The 21,439-nt window shown below is 38.4% G+C and overlaps 1 protein-coding gene across 1 annotated transcript in view; it reads right to left on the bottom strand.

Annotated features, from left to right (window-relative positions):
* The window catches only part of daw1 (dynein assembly factor with WDR repeat domains 1), a 57,258-nt gene that overhangs the window by 7,679 nt on the left and 28,140 nt on the right, over positions 1-21,439 (bottom strand). Inside the window, exons 7-10 of the mRNA XM_073041342.1 lie at positions 16,452-16,559; positions 11,559-11,665; positions 9,556-9,658; positions 7,091-7,205 (exon numbers count right to left, since the gene is read on the bottom strand). Of these exons, the coding sequence (XP_072897443.1) occupies positions 7,091-7,205; positions 9,556-9,658; positions 11,559-11,665; positions 16,452-16,559 (433 nt within the window). The remainder of the gene's footprint in view (positions 1-7,090; positions 7,206-9,555; positions 9,659-11,558; positions 11,666-16,451; positions 16,560-21,439) is intronic.

Genomic DNA, 21,439 nt, shown 5'->3' on the forward strand with positions numbered 1-21,439 from the left:
TACATATGTCATCATATGCTATCCTGAGATTAATTTTCTTGTTGGCATATCCAATAAATCCATAATAGAAAAATAAGCATAATAGAATCAATAAAATACCACTCCAACTTGGGCATTCAAAAGACAACAAACTGTGCAAATACAAAAGAAAGAAATAATAATGATAAATAAATAAGCAATAAGTATTGAGACTATGAGATGAAGAGTCCTTGAAAGTAAGTCCATAGGTTGCAGTAACATTTCAATGATGGAGCAAGTGAAGTTATCTCCTTGGTCCAAGAGCCTGATGGCTGAGGGGTAATAACTGTTCCTGAACCTGGTGGTGTGAGACCTGAGGCTCCTGTACCTTCTTCCTGATGGCAGCAGCGAGAAGACAGCATGACCTGGGTGGTGGGGGTCCCTGATGATGGATGCAGCTTTCCTGCGGCAACACTCTGTGTAGATGTGCTCAGCGGTGGGAGGGCTTTATCCATGATGGACTGGCTGTATATGCTACTTTTTGTAGGATTTTCCATTTAAGGTCATGGGTGTTTCCATACCAGGCTGTGATACAGCCAGCCATTATATGCTCCACCTCACATCCATAGAAGTTTACCAAACTTTTAGATATCATGCTGAATTTTCGCAAACTGCTAAGGAAGTAGAGGTGCGACCTTGTTTTCTTATAACTGAATTTATGTGTTGGGCCTAAGTCTGGTCCTCCAAAATGCTAACACTGAGGAATTTAAAGTTGCTGACCCTCTCCACCTCTGATTCTTCAATGAGGAATGGCTCATAGACCTCTGGTTTTCTCCTCCTGAAGTCAATAATTAGCTCCTTGGTCTTATTGACATTGAGTAAGTAATTTGTCACCAGCTTTGATTTGGCCTAAGACACTGATGTCATCACCAGACTTGAATATGGTTTGGAGCTGTGTTTAGCCACACAGTCATAACCGTAAAACGAGAAGAACAGGGGGCTAGGCACACAGTGTTGTGGTAAACCTGAATTGATGGAGATTGTGGAGATGTGGTTGCCAATCTGAACTGACTGTGAGGAAATTGAGGATCTAATTGCACAGGAGGTTTTGAGGTCAAGATCTTGAAACTTATTGATTATTTTTGATGGGATGATAGTATTGAATGCGAAGCTGTAGTTGATAAAGAGCATCCTGATGTATGCATCCTTCCTGTCCAGATGTTGAGTGAGACCTGTTGCGCCAGTAGGCAAATTGGAGCAGATACAAGTCGCTTCTCAGGCAGGAGTTGATATGTTTCATCATTATCCTCTTAAAACACTTCATCACTGTGGATGTAAGAGCTACTAAATGAAAGAAAGTTGGACATACATTCATGTGAAGGTATCACAATCAAAAGATACATTAATTCCCTTTAAACCATCTTTTTGAAATGTAGTCAGGTTTGTTGTAATCCTCTCAAAGATCTCTTAATTATTCTTCAAATAATCTTCAGCCACAAGTTCATAATATCAAAAGCAAAGATACTTGGTGTAACATTATAATTAAATTCACCAAGCTACATTCACTTCGTAAACTGAAATATTTAAATAATGATTTACTTTTTTAATAGGGTTATTAAATTCTGAATAATTATATCACTTTTTATAGACTTTTTAAATAATTAAGTGATGTAATTGAAGTGAAAATTAAAATGCATTAACAGTTAATGCTGTTTGGGCCATCTATATTGCATATCGGTTATTCTTCATTTAACTTGCATAATTCTAGGGAGCTGATCAGATTTTTTTTTAATGCTGAAAATGCTCAGCAAAACAGACTGCATCTATACATAGAGAATCAATTAACACCAGATTTAAAAATCTTCACTACCCTGGACCAGAAACATTAATGCTTCTCTTTACATTGCCTGTGCTGGCCTGGGCTCCAGAATCTCATGTTTCTTTATTCTAGTTTGTTTTTATTACTTTTCAGTTAACTAATATGATATTCATACAAATATGTTGTTCCATTCATCACATAATTCTACCATTTACCTACTCAAGTGGTAAAGGGCACTTGGGAATGCACAGTAGCCAAACAGTTAGTGTAACGCTATAATAGCGCCAGTGATCGGGGTTCAATTCCCAATACTGTGTGTAAGGAGTTTACATGTTATCCCCATAACCGTGTGGGCTTCCTACGGGAGCTCCGGTTTCCTCCCACATTCTAAAGACATACAGGTTAGTAGGTTAATTGCTTATGCGGGTGTAGCAGGATGGCACAGGCTCAATGGGCTGAAAGAGCCCAAGAGATTTTGTTCGTATCTCCAAACAAAAATTTAAAAATTAAACCCTATACAGTTATAGATTAAAGATTCTGAAACTTATCCTGTTGAATTTGCTGGCTGGTAATATCTTTACCACTAGCTCAAAATATGTGCATAGGGAACATGAACCTGTTCTATCGTGTCATAAGATCACAGCAGATGTGCAAATAAGACCATGCCCCATTTTCCTCAGCACCCCTGAAAACAGAGATCAATCTGAGCTTTCAATGTAAACAAGCGGCCAGCATCAACAGTTATCAGAAAGAATTTATTATCTTCTGACATTATTTTTGTTTGAGCAATTCTTTTATAACTTCATTCTTGAAAAGTTTGTAATTTTCAATAATAACATAGTGTCCTAAATAACCAGAAAACAGTTCAGCTAATTAATGAACATCAAGACAATCTTTATTTTATATTGAAAGCCTTTAAATCAAATCATCCTTTAATTTCCTAGATGTGTAATCCCAGCAGGAATTAGAAAACCATTGTTTTCATCCTGACCCTGCTTAAAACCTGCCAGTTTGGATCAGGCTGCACAGAAAAGAATACAGTTTCAAAAATACGTATTCAGTATGCAAAACTGAAAAGGTGTTTTAACCCCAGCATTTACCACATCTACATGGAGCACTGCTGCAGGGAAGCAGCACCATCATCAGAGACACCCAATGCCCAGGTTATTCACTCTTACTGCTGCCATCAGTAAGAAGGTACAGGAGCCTCAGTCCTCACACCACCAGATTCAAGAGCAGTTATTATCCTTCGACCATCAGGCTCTTGAACCAGTGGGATAACTTCACTCAACTTCACTTGCATCATCACTGAATTGTTCCCACCATCTATCGTCTCACTTTCAAGAACCCTTTATCTCATGTTCTGGGTATTTATTGTTTATTTATTTATTTATATTACTTCCTTTTTCCTTTTATATTTGCACAGTTTATTGTCTTTTCCACAATGAAAAGTGTGTTCACTGTCCTTCATTGATTCTACTATGGTTCTTGAATTCACTGAGTATGCCCACAAGAAAGTGACTCACCAGGGCTGTACAGTATATGGTGACATATATTTACCTTGATAATAAATTTACTTTGAACTTTAAAACAATGTGGTATGCAGAGTTTGTACTTATTTTGGATTAGGTCCACCAGCTGTGAAATTCTATTGTGCACAAAACTGAAGTCATCATGCCTAGTAGACTAGGATTATACATCTTATACACAAAAAGCCTTTTCTTCACTAATTCCTGCCATTATTAAAGCTTGTTACAGTATCACATTAAAAATTTTGATGGGAAATAGGTGAAAATATTATGTTTCAGCGTGCACAAGGTTAAAATCACTTCAGCTCCAAAAAAGGGATTAGTGAGCTATTCATTTGATTCCATTTAATGAAATGTTCTTATCAGCAGCCACTAAGAAAAAGCATGTTTAGTCCACAACAACATAAGAAATACAAGGCCATTCAATAAGATTATGGCTGATCTAGCCATAGATTCAGCCCAACCTATCCATTTTTTCCCATAATCTTTAATTCCCCTACTGTGTTTTAAATATAGTTAATGAGGTGGCCTCTACTGCTTTCCTGGGCAGAGAAGTCAATGGATTTTCTACTCTCTGGGGAAAGCAGCTCCTCCTCATCTCCATCCTAAATCTACTCCCCGAAATCTTGAAGCTATGTCCTCTTACCAATGAAAATAACTTTCCTATCTCTATCTTACCTATCCCTTTCATAATTTAATATGTTTTTATAAGACCCCCTCTCATTCCTCTGAATTCCAGGCAGTATAGTTCCAAGTGATTCAATACAGCCTCAAAGGCTAAATCCTCATCACCAGAATCAGCCTGGTGAACCTAAGCAACACGTACAACACGCTGGAGGAACTCAGCAGGTCGGGCAGCATCCGTGGAAATGAACAGTCAACGTTTCAGGCCGAGACCCTTCGTCAGGACTGAAGAGGGAGGGGACAGGGGCCCTATAAAGAAGGTGGAGGGAGGGTGGGAAGGAGAAGGCTGGTAGGTGACAGGTGAAAAACCAATAACAGGAAAGATCAAGGGGTGGGGAGGGGAAGCAGGGAGGGGATAGGCAGGAAAGGTGAAGAAGGAATGTAAGGGGAAAGCACAATGGGTAGTAGAAAGAGGCGGAACCATGAGGGAGGCGAAAGGCAGCTAGAGGAGGAGGCAGAGGGAAACTGGGATGGGGGAAGGGAGGGGGAGGGAATTACCGGAAGTTGGAGAATTCAATGATCATGCCAAGGGGCTGGAGGCTACCCAGACGGTAGATGAGGTGTTGCTCCTCCAACCTGAGTTTGGCCTCATCATGGCAGTAGAAAAGGCCATGTATGGACATATCCAAATGGGAAGGTGAAGCAGAGTTGAAATGGGTAGCAACGGTCCCCCAATCTGTGTCGGGTCTCACCAATGTAGAGGAGGCAGCACCAGGAGCTTGTTGCTTTGACCCCAGCATCTGCAGAGTGTTTTGTGTTTAGCCTGGTGAACTTGTTCTGCCACGTCTCCAAAGCTAGTACCATATATATTTTCTCCAATAAGAAGACCAGAACTGCACACAGTAATCTCGGTGCAGCCTCACTAATACTCTACACAGTTGCATCATAACCTCCTTTCTCTTAAATTCAAGCTCTCTAACAATGAAGGCCAACATTCCATTTGCCTTCTTGATAACTTGTTGCATCTTCAAATCAACACTTTTGTGATTCCTGCACAAGCATTCCCAAGTCCCTCTACACAACAGCATGCTACAATCTTTCACCATTTAAATAATAATCTGAAACTGTAATTTTCCTTGAAAAGTGGATGACCTCACATTTACCATCATTGTATTCCTTCTACCAGACCCCTTGCCATTCACTTAGCCTATCTATATCTTTCTCTCCAGACACTCAGCATCCTCTGCCCAATTTGCTTTTCTATTCAATTTAACATCATGAGCAAACGTAGATAGGGTCCCCGCTTCCAAATTATTAATGTATATTGTGAACAATTGCAGGCCTAGCAAAAACCCCTGTAGCAGTCTGTTCACCACTGACTGCTTACTGGTTAAATCACCCATTTATCTCAACTCCCTGCCTTCCATTGGTTAACCAATTCTCTATCCAAGCTAATATATTATTCCCAATGCTATGTATCTTTCAAAGATGTTTTGGGTCAAGACCCTTCAGCAAGATGCTGCCTGGCCTGCATACATCCTCCAGCATTTTGTGTGTTGCTTGGATTTCCAGCATCTGCAGATTTTCTCTTGTCTATGCATCTTTATCTTATGGATAAGTTTTTTATGCAGCACCTCGTCAAAAGCCTTCTGGAAATCCAAGTATATAGCATCCACCTGTTCCCTTCTATTCACTGTGTTCATTATATCCTCAAAGAAATCCAGTGAGTTTGTCAAGCAAACTGTCCTTCCTGAATCCATGCTGTGTCTGCCTGATAGAACCACTTCTATTTAGATATCTCATTATTTATTCCTTTGTAATAATTTCAAGCATTTTCCTAGCTGCAGATGGTAAGCTAACTGGCCTATGGTTACCTGCCTTTTGCCTACAATTTTTTAAAAACTGCGGCATGATATTTGCTGTAATCCAACCCGCTGGGACCTGCCTAAGAGACAAGAGAATTTTCTTAAATTATCATTAATGCCCCTACTATAACTTCTGTCATTTTCTCAGTACCGTCAGATACTGAATTCCAACACAAAATAGTTGCTCGAAACTTCTGACATTTCTGCATTACCCAATATTAATTCCCCTTTCTTATCTTCCAAAGGAGCTATGTTCACTTTAGCCATCCTTTTCCACTTTATATAATGATGAAAACTTTTACTCTCTGTTCTTATATTTTGTGTAATTTTCTTTCATAATATATTCTCCCTGGGCTTTCTCCATCCTTACTGTCCTTGCTTTTAAATGGAATATACTTTTATTTTGAATGCTGTGAAATATCTCTTTGAAGGTCTTCCACCATTCCTCAATTGTCCCACCATATAGCCTATGCTCCCAGTCTACGCTAGGCAACTCTTGGACGGATTCTGTGAAGTCTTCACAAGACTGCCTCAACCTACTTGATTCATCCAATCTATGTGCAAGTTAAAGCTCCATGATAGCAGTCAGTATTCTTACATACATTAGATATTTTTTGATTTATTGCCTGTGCCTCTGTAATATTATTTAGTGGCCTATAGACTGCTCCTACCAGATTTTTTTCTCCCTTTACTATTCCTAATCTCTACCAAGATGGATTCAACATTCTGCTCTTGGATCTTATATTACCTCTCACTATCTCCCTGATCTCACTCTTAAGTAAGAGTGTTACCCTACCTCCCTTACCTTCCTGCCTATCCTTTTGCATTACCCCGTATGTTTTCTAAAATACTTTTCTGCATTTCTTTAGTAAAATAACCTCTTACTCGCTGATTCCACATAAACTCACTATGTTGAAGTACCAATTATGCAAAATCATTAATGTAAACTAACTGCATGTTATATCTGGAAGAATCAAAGGATGCATCATCACACATTGATTCTGCTCATTGACTAAGGGTCAACTCAGTACAACAGAACCTCTTGAAGTTATATCAATCATATGATTAATGAATGTCCTGAGGCATATGTTAAAATCTTTGTAAGGGAGAGATTAATTCAAATGTAATAAAAGAATGTTTTCAACAGCTGCTATTATAATAATCGAGTATACTTCAGAGCATTTTTATTAAAAGTGGGGGAAATCATATCAGCATATAAACACAAGGACATGTAGCAGGGATGGAAAAGGCGCTGTACACAAATAGGCCCTTTTATGGACTGCTAGTAAACCTACCATCAGCCGATGCAGTTGCTATAAGCTGTCCTGTATAATCAAAGCAAACATCAAGTACTTCATCTTCATGCCCAGACAAAGTTGCTACGCACTTCCCATTAACTGCATCCCACATCTGGAATGTAATCAATTTAAGTAAGTCAAATTAATTCATTTTTAAAGAGTCCTTTACTGAAATAAAGGCAAAATGACACTTAAGAAAACACAGTAACAGGAAGCTATCAGAGATAATTGGGTAAATAAGCTTTCATGCTAGTTAAGATAAATGTGAATGAGCTCAGGTTTACAGAGGCAGGAAAATAAGCAAGTCTGTAGATGTGTGAGAATTTCAGTAAAAGATGAGCTGAGACAGGTATGCAGGTGGGCAATATTATGGAGATGGATGAAGAGAATCTTGGTAATGAGAGAATATATGTAGTTCAATCATCAAGGTCATGGCAGATGATGGCAGAATATAGTATTACTGGTAAGATTCTTGGCGGTGTGGAGGATCAGAGGGATCTTGGGGTCCGAGTCCATAGGACGCTTAAAGCTGCTGCGCAGATTGACTCTGTCGTTGAGAAGACACACGGCACATTAGCCTGCATCAACCGTAGGATTGAGTTTAAGAGTCAAGAGGTAATGTTACAGCTATATGGGACCCTAATCAGACCCCCCTTGGGAGTACTGTGCTCAGTTCTGGGCACCTCACTACAGAAAGGATGTGGAAACTATAGAAAGGGTGCAGAGGAGATTTACAAGGATGTTGCCTGGATTGGGGAGGATGCCATATGAGAATAGGTTGAGTGAACTCGGCCTTTTCTCCTTACAGCAGCGGAGGATGAGAGGTGACCGATTAGAGGTGTATAAGATGATGTGAGGCATTGATCAAGTGGATAGTCAGAGGCTTTTTCACAGGGCTGAAATGGCTGGCATGAGAGGGAACAGTTTTAAGGTGTGTGGAAGTAGTTACAGAGGAGATGCCAGGGGTAAGTTTTTTTTACGCAGAGAGTGGTGAGTGCGTGGAATGGGCTGCTGGCAGCAGTGGTGGAGGCGGAAATGATAGGGTCTTTTAAGAGACTCCTGGATAGGTACGTGGAGCTTAGAAAAATAGAGGGCCATGGATAATCCCTAGGTAATTTCTAAAATAAGTACATGTTCAGCATTGTGGGCACTGTATTGTGCGGTAGGTTTTCTATGTTTCTATGCTTCTATCTCATTTGAGAAAGAGTCACTAACAAAGGAATAGAATTGGTTTGAGAACCAAAGTCAAGTATTTATTATTATGTATTTATAATTGGGAAATAATATCTGCTTATTCATTAGCAAATGTAGGAGAAGCAGTGTCATAAATATGACCATATGGAGGATCCACAATAGGTAGCACTGAAGTGGAGCTGGAGATGTGTTTTCAAATAAGATGCTGAAACTAAATTGTGGAATTGTCTGTTCATTATCTTGTCCAAATACAAGTTTAAATATTAAAATGGTAAAATCTCAATAGCAAGAATATTCCTACCAATGTCTTATTAAATGACTTGCTTTGCAACTTCTGCCCTTTACAGGCTAGAAAAAAAATCATAACCCTATTAGACAACAGGAGTCAAAAATTAAGACATTGGCAATGCTTGCATTTCTCAAAATTATATATCTCGACTTCCATCTTCAATTTCATTTCTTAATTTTAAAATGGAGGCCAGATGAGATATAAATAAAAGCAAGCAATGCAATAAAAAGCTATCTTCCAGAACAGCAGTGACAAATAATGTTAATACTGAGTTACAGATGGCCCCCGTTTTTTGAACGTTCGCTTTACAACAACTTGCTGTTACGAAAGACCTACATCAGTACCTGTTTTCGCTAATCAAAGAGAATTTTCACTTTTACAAAAAAAAGACGCCCGCTTTATACATGTGTTCACCCCGAGAAAGACTACCATGACTGTGAAGCCTTGTGCGGGCAGTTGTGTGCGCATGTGTGTACGTACGTATGTATGTACATGCATACGCATGTATGTACGTATGTGTGTACGTGTGTAGGCGTGTACGTGCACATGCGTGTACATGCCGATTTTTTTTCTCCAAATCAGTTTTGGCTCACTGTCTTCCAGATACTGATAAGTGAAACCTCATCATACCTACAATATTTCTACTTTATATAGGCTGTATATTTATCATATCATTCCTGCTTTTACTATATGTTCGTGTTATTTTAGGTTTTATGTGTTATTTGGTATGATTTGGTAGGTTATTTTTTGGGTCTGGGAACACTCAAAAATTTTTCCCATATAAATAAATGGTAATTGCTTCTTCGCTTTACAACATTTCGGCTTACAAACAGTTTCATAGGAACGCTCTACCTTTGGATAGCGAGGGAAACCTGTATTTCACTTTGAAACTCCGGTCTGATTGAAGCCTGCATTTCCAGTTATTTAAAGGCTGCAGAAATTTATACAGTATGATGGCATAATTTAGTGTAAAACTCACTGTGCAAGTTTTGTCCATTGATCCAGTAGCAATGAGTGAACAGTCCCAATTAAACTGTGCACTGCTGATCTCTCCTCGATGCCCAATCAGGGTATGCATTCTCCTAATGCACAACAAAATTAAAAATAATTAAAAATCAAAAATAACAAGTTCATATTTCCAACTATAATGCAAACGAAGTTTATTTTCCAACTGCTCCTACATTTGGAATTGAGAATGAAGTACAAATAAGAGTTCATACTCTTCCATTTCTAGGTATGTGAAGAAAATCCAGAATATTGAGTAGAAATTATTTTTCACTTATACAGCCCCTGACTGGTGCAAGCATCACTCTTTAACCAGATGCCTGCTACGGGATTATTTAGAAGCAGCATGAATTTATCTGCGTATTTTCAGTCAGTCCAAGCAGTCTGACATCTTCCAGGTAGGCTCTGCTCATCATCCTTCCTTCTGAGAGCCTAGGTTCTAGAGCACCAACCCCTCTATTCACACTTATCCCAAGATTTAAGCCTAATTCTCTCTCTGATCAATTTTCATGAATCTTCTCTAATATCCACACATGATTATCTATCAGCACCTGCGATTCATTCTCTCTACACAACAATTTCCATCTGTAATATTGCATCTTCAACCCAAAAGCCACTGCTGTATTTACTTACTTCACTTTACCCCCTCCTCAATGGAAGGAATTCAAGCACAATGAGGTCTTTGTGTGAGATTTGGTATATAAGGCTTCTTCTAATGTATACAACACTTTGGGCCTTATGCGCATGGAACAATGGTTTTACAGAACATCACACGCATCTGACAAGGGACCTACCATACTAAACCACTTTAATATATGTTTAAAAGTGTTTTAAAATCTCCAAGGCTATGATTTGAACAGTTCATTTCTTGTTAAGAAACAAAGAACATACAGTTATAAAGTGTTTTTCATAGCTTTGCAACATTTTTCCGAAAGTGATGAAGTTTTCAGAATATTAGGGGAGGTAAGAAATGATTCTTGTAAATAACAGGTTAAAATTAAGTGCCAGCTTGTGTGTGCTCTGTTCTGGGAAAGTGTGCAGAGTCTGTCCTTGGTTAAGGAATCTGCCTTCAGCCTGATTAGATTAACAACTCACAGCTGTCCCTTTGGGAATGACATGGGGGCTGAATTCACACAGGTTGCATACATCGTGCCTTACAATTTCACATCACTGATTTAAGTTCCCTCGTTTGTTTAGAGAGAACACACTGATAAGGCAAGTATCTGTCTGTAATTAAAACCTTGATTTAGTGGACTCTCTTAATTAAGTTTTGCTCTAACTGACTTGGCGGAAATATCTGTTGAAACTGAGTGCTCTTTGTCTCTTCAGTTCTATAAATTGACATGTTTCTGAGTGTTACACAGAAGCTTGTCATGAGCCCCCAGAGAGAGAGAGAGAGGGAAATTCTGTCTCTTTGATGTTCAGCTCCGAGTTTCTCGCCGGCTGAGCTAAAACAAATAAACTGGTGAAAAGGATAAAGTAAAGAACTGTGTGGTGTGATTATTGGTCTGGCAAATTTAAATTTACAAAAGCATTGAAGTTTAGTCATCGCTGAAATATAGAAAAGACAGCAAATAATGTATAGATTTGTAAAGCCATGTTATATTTGATGAATCCTACTCTTTACACAACTGGAATACTGTGAATGCTGTATAGGCACTCATTGTATTTTTCCAGAGCTACTTGAAGAAATTTCAAATATCAATCCACATATTGTTACAAAGAAAGTAGCAAAAAGAATAAAATGATCAAAAGAAGAAAAAATATTAAGTGAGAAAAGCAGAGATAAATGGAATGTGAACATTATTATGTTATTGGGTATGTGCTGAACAACATCTTCCCCTATATTTTATAATATTTTGCATCTTTGTACAAATTAAACTGAGAATGCTCAAACTTGCATGGATCTTCCAAAGGATATTTAAAATCACATCATTAAAAATTGTGCTGAAACATTAAGCAAAGTAACTTACACACCTGCCAGATCCCACATCCCACACAGAAACTGTATGGTCAAAGGAGCCTGTGATAATCTTATCTCCTGTTGTATTAAATGACAAAGAAATGATTTCAGCTGAATGACCCTGAAAAAAAAGAAATAAAGTCATCAGAAAGGGACAACCTGAAATTAAGTCGTTAGTTGTTCACTTAACAAGTGAAGTTTAGTCCAAAGAAGAGAAGGAAGCATCAGCAGAGCCATACGAACATAACATACAGATACTTGATTTAGGAATAAGAATAAGTCATTCTGTCCCTCAAGACTATTCCACCACTTAGCAAGAACCAAATTGACCTACAAATTGAAACCCCTGTCCATCTGTGGCAACACTTTATCTTGTCTTTCAACAATAATCTGTTTACCTCTGTCTTAAGAAACATTCAGGAGCTCTACCTCCACCACTCTTTGAGGATGAGAGATTCAAATACCCATAACCATTAGAAAAAAATGCATTTTCCCTCCATCTTAAATGGGTGATCCTTACTTTTTAGCAGTGAGTTCCAGATTAGACCATAGGGGACATCATATCCATATCCACTCTGTCGAGACCCATCAGTATGCTTCAGAAAAAGTCCCTTCAAGTACAAGTATAGTCTTTACAACCATTCCCTCTAATGCAACCCTTTATTCCAAATATTTGTCTATAAATCTTCTCTGAACTTCTTCCAACACATCTCCTAATGCTCTATCTCACTGATGCATAACTTCATATTTTCTATATTCAATTCCCCCTTAAAATAAAGAATGCTTTTCTAATTACTTGTTGTACATACAGATGAGGCTTTTGCAAAATAATCTCCAGAACATCTTCGAACCTTTGCATCTCAGACTTGTGTGATTCCTCATTATAAAACCATAAGACCACAAGAGTTACAGCAGACTTAAGCCATTCGGCCCATCAAGTCTGATCTGCCATTTCATCATGGCTGATCCATGATCCCTCTCAACCTCATTCTTCTGCCTTCTCCCCATAACCTTTCACTCCCTGAGAAATCCTATCAACCTCCCCTTTAAATACACCCTCCACAGTTGCATGTGGCAAAAAATACCACAGATTCACCACACTCTAGCTAAAGATATTCCTCCTCATCTCCATTCTTAATGGATGTTCCTCTACTCCAGGGGTCCCTACCTTTTTATGCTGTGAACCCCTACCATTAACCACTGTGAGAACCCCTGCTCTATTCTGAGGCTGTGCCCTCTGAATGAGAACTCCCCCACATCCTCTCCACATCCGCTACCTAGGCCTTTCAATGTTCGATAGGTTTCAATGAGATCCCATAGCCATCAAATACTCTTCATTACCTTTCATTCCCAGAATCATTCTCACAACCATCTCCAATATCAGCACATCCTTTCTTAGATAAGGGGCCCAAAACTGCTCACAATACTTAAGTGAGTCCTCATCAATGCCTTATAAAGCCTCAGCATTATATCCTTGTTTTTATATTCTAGACTCTAGAAATGAATGTTGACATTGCATTTGCCTTCATCGCCACCTGCAAGTTAACCTTTAGGGAATCCGGCACATGGACTCCCAAGTCCTTTTGCACCTCGGATTTTTTAATTTTCTGCCCATTTAGAAAATAGACTACGCTTTTGTTCCTTCTGCCAAAGTGCATGACCATACACTTTGTAACATCGTATTCCATCTGCCACTTCTTTGCCCTTTCACCTAATCAGTCCAAGTCCTTCTGCAGCCTTCTTACTTCCTCAACCCTACCTGCCCCTCTTCTTCACATCATCCACAAACCTGGCCACAAAGCCATCAAATCATTAACATATAACGTAAAAAGAAGCAGTCTGAACACAGACCCCTGCAGAATACAACTAGTCACCGGCAGCCAACCAGAAAAAGCTTCCTTTATTTCCATTCTTTATCTCCTGCCAATCAGCCAATCATCTATCCATGCCAGTATCTTTCTTGTAATATCCAGGTTCCTCAAGCCTACCTTGCCAGTCAGTATGACCATGGGTGATCTATACTAGGTTCAGTTCTTCTTATGCCATGTTTTCCATAACACTCAATTCCTCAATCTTTCAATTACTCATGTATCTCCACTGTAAATATTATATATCTTCACTGCAAACATATTGATGCTACTAGAAAGAATGCAATACAGCAGCTATATTTCATTAGGAGTTTGAGGAGATTGGGTTTGTCCACCTAAGTCACTCAAAAACTTCTACAGATGTACCATGGAAAGCATTCCGATTGTCTACATTATCATCTGGCATGAGGGAGCAACTGCACAAGACATCTTCAAGGAGCTGTGCCTCAGGAAGGCAGTTTCCATCATTAAGGACATCCACCATCCAGGACATGCCCTCTTCTCACTGTTACCATCAGGTAGGAGGTACAGAAGCCTGAAGGCACACACTCAGCAATTCAGGAACAGCTTCTTTCCCTCTGTCATCCAATTTCTAAATGGACACTGAACCCATGAACAGTACCTCACTACTTATTATTTCTGTTTTTGCACTACTTATTTAACTATTTAATTTACATATATATATATATATATATATACATGGTGTAATTCAGATTTTTTGTATGTATTTTATTGTACTGCTGCCACAAAGTTAAGAAATTTCATGACATGTGCCAGAGATATTAAACCTGATTCTGATAACTCACCACCAGTGAGTCAGAGAATTCCTAATATTCACTCTGTCATCCCTTATGGGATTTATATATCAAGCTCCTTTAGAAGTAAATCTTCTAAACTCCAAGCAATGCAGACTGAAACAGACTAGCCTCTCTTGATAGGACAGCTCTTTCATCCCAACCGGCCTGGTGACTCTTGTCTGGACTGCCTCTAATGATAAGATATCCATTTCTTGTAAGGAGACAAAGATTTGGACAGTATTCCAGGTGTGCGCTCACTAGCATCCTGCACACCGCAACAAAACCTCCAGATATTAAACTCCAAATCCTTCATAAAAAATGCCTTCTCAACTATTTGTGGACCTGCATAGAAACATTGTGATTTATGCTTTGGAACATCTGGAATCATCACAGCTTCACTCATTTACCATCCTTCTCTATTTGGATAAGCATCTGCCTTTTTTTTACTCTTACCAGAGTGCATGCTCTCATATCTCCACACATTAAATTCCATTTGGTAGTTTTCTATAACATTTTGCAAAATCACAATGACTTTGTCACAACATATTCTTCCATTTAATTTCATATCAGCAGCAAACCTGGAAACCTTGCACTTCAATCCCTCCTCCATGTCATTAATGTAAATTGTAACTAACAGATAAAAAAAATCCCTATGGTAAACAACAGAGAGCCAGGAACTAATCTCTGAGTTAGTCCACCAATTACATTCTTCCAAGACTCCTCCATTTATTCCAACAGTTTCATGTGTGACAGCCAGTTTTCAAGAAGTACATCAGTTGTGTCCCCTTAATCCATAGCATATAGTATGCTACTTCTTCAAATAGGTACAGTCATGTTGACCTTGCTTCCTCTAATTTTGACTCTTTGATTTACCACATCTTTGCAAGCTTGATTCATTATCTCTATTATTTAGCATAAAGTCCACTCTTCTCCACTAGTAATATGGCTCAATAAGATCCATATTGGATCTTAATCTAGCATGGATTAAACACTAATATATGTAAAGGAAAAGCAAAGTACCGAAAATGCCATAAATCTGAAATAAAACATAATATATTGGAGATGTTCAGGAGGTTAGACTGCTCTTGTAAGCTCCACGATTGCAACTTGGCCTGATAAGTACTTCTAGATTTTCTGTTTTATTACTGGCAAACACTGAAATTATCCTGGCAACTAATCTCTTCACAGTAATGATCCGCAGGGAGCTGCGGGTGGCAGATGAAGCAAAATGGAGGGTTATGGGCTATGTAAGAGGGAAGGATTTAGTTGATTTTAGAGTAGGTTAGTAGACTGGCACAACATTGTGAGCTGAAGGGCCTGCATTGTGCTGTACTGCACTGCAAGCACGTAACCAACTTATAGTGTTGCTAATTGAGAGGTATACATTGACCTCAAAAAAATATAATTTCCTATACTTTTATGAATAGTACAGTGGGAGCCTGATTACATCTAAGCCACATTATTGAAAGTCTCATTGAAATGATAGCAGCAACAATGCCAAAAACTTCTATGCAACACTGAAAAATACATAAATGCTCAAGTCTTTAAAGTGCACTTGAAACACCTTTCCACTCAGAATCAATAGACAACACAAGAATCCTGTTGACAAGAAGTGGAACCGTCACCCATTAGTCTAATTTGAATTATCACTCCTAATGAAGAATCTACCAGATAATCAGTTATACAGAAAAGAGAAAAATTCATGTTGGTACATCAGAGAGAACCGCTGATTATATGTATTATCTGTAACTAAAGGTAATGTAATAAAACAATCTTAGGTTTAGAGAATTTCTGAAAAAAATTCACATTTAGGAAAATAAACAACTCAAATTCATTTACACATTGAGATTCTTTGAAAACAGGTTATTGCCAACCTGATTCACATCTATCTGCCACAACGCAAATGTACAATACAACTTTGGCAATTAATGTTCAAGTCATGGATTAAAAACGAGCCATCAAAATGAACGAAATATGATAACAAAATGAAAAATAAAAGCAAAAATTGTTGGAAATATTCAGCAGATCAAGACATATCTGTAGGCACCTCTTCCTACAGAATAGCCTCACCTACTGATTACTTCTTGTATTTTCAGTTTTTATTTAGATTCCTAGCATCTGTCACTGATTTCATTTTCAATCTTAATTACAAACACGCTTTTCATCTAATATTTTCAGATGATATAACTTCAAGGTAGTTAAGCAGAAAAGAAGCATTTGTGGAAAAAAAATTTGTACATACTGTCAGAGTAACAGATTCTTCTCCAGACTGTATGTCCCAGAGCTTTGCTGTAGTATCCATACTGCCAGTTGCCACCAGAGAACTTTGAGGATTAAATGATAAACATACCTAGATTGGGTTTAAAATTAAAGACAAAAAGTAAAACACTAAAAAAATCCTAGTCATTTTATCATTTTATAGTTATTTTCCTTTCCATTAAATTCATGCTCTTCAAACAGATTTTCAAATCTGCCCTTGTGGTTGCTGAAAACAACTGTAGCACAATACACTCAGTGGCCACTTTATTAGGTACATCTGCTCATTAATGCAAATATCTAATCAATCATGTGGCAGCAACTCAATGCATAAAAGCACGCAGACATGGTCAAGAGGTTCAAATATTGTCCACAATGTGGAAAAATCATGATCTAAGTGGCAGTGACTGTGGAATGATTGTTGGTGCCAAACAGGATGGTTTGAGTATCCCAGAAACTGCTGATCTCCTGGGATTTTCATGAGCAACAGTCTCTAGAGTTTACAGAAAATGTTGTGAGAAAACAAAATAACATTCTGTGAGTGGCAGTTCTGTGGACAAGAATGCCTGGTTAATGAGAGAGGTCAGAGGAGAATGGCCAGATGGGTTCAAGCAGACAAGAAAGTGACGGTAACTCAAACAACCATGCGTTACACCAGTGGTGTACAGAAGAGCATCGCTGTATGCACAACACATCAAACCTTGAAGTGGATGGGCTATAGCAGCAGAAGATCATGAACATACACTAAGTATAGTTGGTATTACAATAGAAAGCCATGATCCAAATGCAGAAGAATAAACCCACAAAGTACATTTGCGTTCCTTATTTATTATACATTTATTTTACAATCATTGATTGAATGGTTTCATTGTTAAAACTATGTTGCACATAAACCAAAAACTCCGAATGAGAACTCAAAGGGCAAAGCTGATGCCCCAATAAAGTGAACTGAAAAGAAGCATGGAAGGATGGAAAATCAAGACATAATAGTTCACAGCAGAACTCCTCAGCCAATTCTGGCTTCACAATTAAATGCTATTAAAATGGGACTCTGAATTCATTCTACTTTTTTCAGTACACATAAAAATTAAGACCACTATTGTGCATTACAAAGCAAGAAGGTTATAATCATGCAATAAATAAATTAATCTGTATATTTTAAGGTATAATTTTGTATTCTGAAATACCCTGGATTAACTAGCTGTATTTGTTTTGTATAGAATATCAATATAAAAATATTCAATATATAAAATCACATTTGATAACTATCAAACCTGAATTCTAGAATCCAATAACTATTTTAAAGGATCAGAAATTAATAAGTCATTGTCTGCCACTGTTTGTTTCTCTTTGTTCCCAATTGGCCAAACAGTTGTCTTGTTTACCAATCCTATGTACTCTAATTTTATACATAAGTATCTTATGTGGGACATTATGGAAAGATTTCCTAAAGTCCAAATATGCTACCTTCCACTGTTCCTACCTTTTCCATCCGTCTATTCTGCTAGTTACAATATGACAATTATATGGCATACCGATTAATGTTTTGCTCATGGATCCATCTCACTAGCTACTGAACAAACTTTAAGGAAAAATGCTCTATTCAGATCTAAACAAGGGGCCAGAAAGCCTGAAGAACAAGGATTCACTCAACACCAGATGCCTGGGTAGTAAATAATACATGTGTGCACAGTCAACCATTGGAAGATCTGTGACTGGAGTGCGGAGAGGTGAATTAAAGCAGGGGTTCCCAACCTGGGAGCCATGGATCCTCTTGCTTAATGGTATTGGTCCATAACATTAAAAAGGTTGTGAACACCTGAAGTAATAGATTGGTATCTGGGAGCAATGAATCAAAACAGGGCTCACAACTTTGATATCTCCATTGGTTGTGCAGGCTGGTTAAATGAACAGAATCATCAAGAGTTAATGAAACAGCATTGATCACAGAAGGTAGTTTGGTACCTGATGGAAGGAAGCAAGGTTAAAAGAAGAGTATGATACTGCCATTAGAGGTGTCCTGTCCACTGCTGCTCTATGAATACATATTTTTTTGGAGTGACTAACAATGAATAGTCTCATGGCAACATGTTCCAATTGTTCAATTTTTCTCCATGGATATCTAATGCCTCTACACTTCCATCCCTCGTCAGGAAGGCCTTAAAGCTCGCTGCTTCTTACTCAATAAAAGAACAAACCAGTTCCCCTCCACCAACACCCTCCTCCGCTTGGCAGAAATAGTCTTCACCCTCAACAATTTTTCCAGTGGCTACTCCCACTTTCTCCAGACTCGAAGGAAAGCGATGGGCCCCAGGTATGCCTGCCTTTTTGCTGGCTACGTAGAACAATCCATGTTCCAAGCATTTCCCAATAATGCTCCCCTGCTTCCACTCTGTCTCCTATAAAAATGTTATTTCTTTTTTCCTGTTCCTTTGTCTCTACCACATCTAGTCCCAGGATGAGGCTTTCCTTTCCAGGGCACCTTTCTTAATAGAATAAGGTTTCCCTTTCTCCACCATTGATGCTGCCCTCACTTGCTTCTCCTCCATTTCCCAGACATCCACGTTCACACCATCTTCGAACTGGCTTAACAATGATAGAGTTCCTCTTGTTCTTACCTATCACTCCATGAGTCTCTGCATCCCACACATCATTCTCTGCAAGTTCCGCCATCTCCAAAGGGATCCTACTGCCAAACATATCTTTACATCCCCCTCTCTCCTCTTTCCATAGAGATCACTCTCAATGATTCCCTTGTCCTTTCGTCCCTCCCCACCAATCACTCTCCCAGCACTTATCCCTGCAAGCGGCCAAAATGCTACACCTGCCCATTCACCTCCTCCCTCACCTCCATTCAGTCATTCCAGATGAGGCAACACTTCACCTGCGAATCTGCTGGGGTTATCTACTGTATCTGGTGCTCCCGATGCAGCCCCCTCTACATTGGTGAGACCAGTCGTAAGTTGAGGGGCTTCTGCCCTAGTTGCCAAAAGCAGAACTTGCCGATGGCTAATCATTTTAATTCCCATTCCCATTCCGACATGTTGGTCCATGGCCTCCTCATGTACCAAAATGAGACTAACCCTTAGGGTGGAAGAGCAACAACTTATATTCTGTCCGAGTAGCCTCCTGTCTAATGGCATGTATACCAATTTCACCTTCCGGTAAAAAAAAATTCCTACCCCTCCCCTCTTACTTTCCCCTCTCTGGCCTCTTACCTCTTTTCACCTGTCTTATCACCTCCCTAAGTCTCCTCCTCTTTCCCTTTCTCCTATAGTCCACTCTCCTCCCCTGTCAAATTCCTTCCTCACCAGCCCTTTACCTTCCCTTTCCTCCCACCTTTTTATTCTGGCATCTTCCATATTCCTTTCCAGTCCTGAGGAAGGGTCTCGGCCTGAAACATCAACTGTTAATTAATTTCCATAGTTGCTACCTGATCTGAATTCTTCCAGCATTTTGTATGTGGTGGTTTGGATTTGCAGCATCTGCAGAATTTCTCATGTTTATAACATGTCCCAATTTCCTGAATAACACTATTTACTTCAGAAATTTGCAGAATGGCTCAAAATAACCCAGAAATAGTCATTATGGAGCTTCCCTTCAGGAAAAGTGCCTGTTCAATCACATAGCAGTGAAATAAACATTACTATCTGAATAAATTTGCAGGAATGTGTTTCAACTGAAGATGGTACTGTCTGCTAGAATATTGTTTTCCAAGAGCCCATCACCAATGGCTATTATTCATATGTGAGACTGCCACGACTAAGGAAATTACAGGATGCCTTTTATCAATTTTCACAAAAGCAGAAGAGATCAAAACATTACTAACACATATGAATTTCAAAATAGTACCAGAATTTAATGGATTTGATATTTCTAATGAAAACTGAACAGAATGTAAGACAGATAAAATTTCCAGATTTCAATCTGAATCTGTTAAAGGAAATGTGAATACACTATAGGTGCATTAATCCTTATTTTCTTTGGGAGAAAAAACTAAAAAATCTTAACCCACTTTTTAACTGAAAGAGTGAGAAACCAGGTAAATGTAAGCTTATTAACTTAACATTGGAATGGGAAAGTTTCTGGAATCAGTCATTAAAGACAAGGTATGAGTTGATCAGGAAGAGGCTTTGGTGTAGAAATTTGTCTTCTATTGGATTTGTGAAATGTACCAAATGGGTTCATAAAATGATTGTAATAGTCTACCAAGAACCTTTCCAATTATGGGTCTGTAACTGAAAAAGTATTCCAGTTTACTATATTTGACAGAAGTGACTGACAAACTAAAAGCACAATTCAATCTAGCCTTCAAACATATGATGGCAATTAAAAGGGAGATGGGAATAAGAGAATTTATCTCATTGATAGGACATAAAACATAATGTTCCTTTGGAAACTGTTTTGAGATTCATCAGAATCATTTTCTTTTAGGATTAATTAATAAGTAGTAACTTCATTAGTAAGAATGACATGTGACAAAAGGAAAATACAATGCATTATTAGTGATATAAGAAAGCAGAAATGTAGATGTATAATGATAAGTTATCACAAATCTGTAATGATTATAGACATTCTAGGATTGTAAAGCAAATCAAATTTTAATGCATGGAGTATATTCTACCTGAAGGTCAATGACCAGTAGTATTCCACATAAATCTATTCTGGGAACCCTTTGTGGTTTTTATAAGTGACTGAGATGAAAGGATGATTAATAAGTTTGCCAATGACAAAGAGGTTAATGGTATTGAGGATAGTGTAGTATGTTTTTGTAGGTTACATCAGGGCATAGGATGCAGAGCTTGGCTGAGAAGTTGCAGATGGAGTTCAATGCGACGAAGTGTGAAGTTATTCACTTTGGAAAATCAAACATGAAAGCAGAAAACAGGGTTAATGGCAAGGTTTTTAACAGTGTGGAAGAACCAAGAGATCTTGGGGTTTATGTCAAAGTTGCAATGTAACTTAATACAGTAG

Source organism: Hemitrygon akajei, chromosome 3, assembly GCF_048418815.1.
Source record: "Hemitrygon akajei chromosome 3, sHemAka1.3, whole genome shotgun sequence".
NCBI lineage: Eukaryota > Metazoa > Chordata > Chondrichthyes > Myliobatiformes > Dasyatidae > Hemitrygon > Hemitrygon akajei.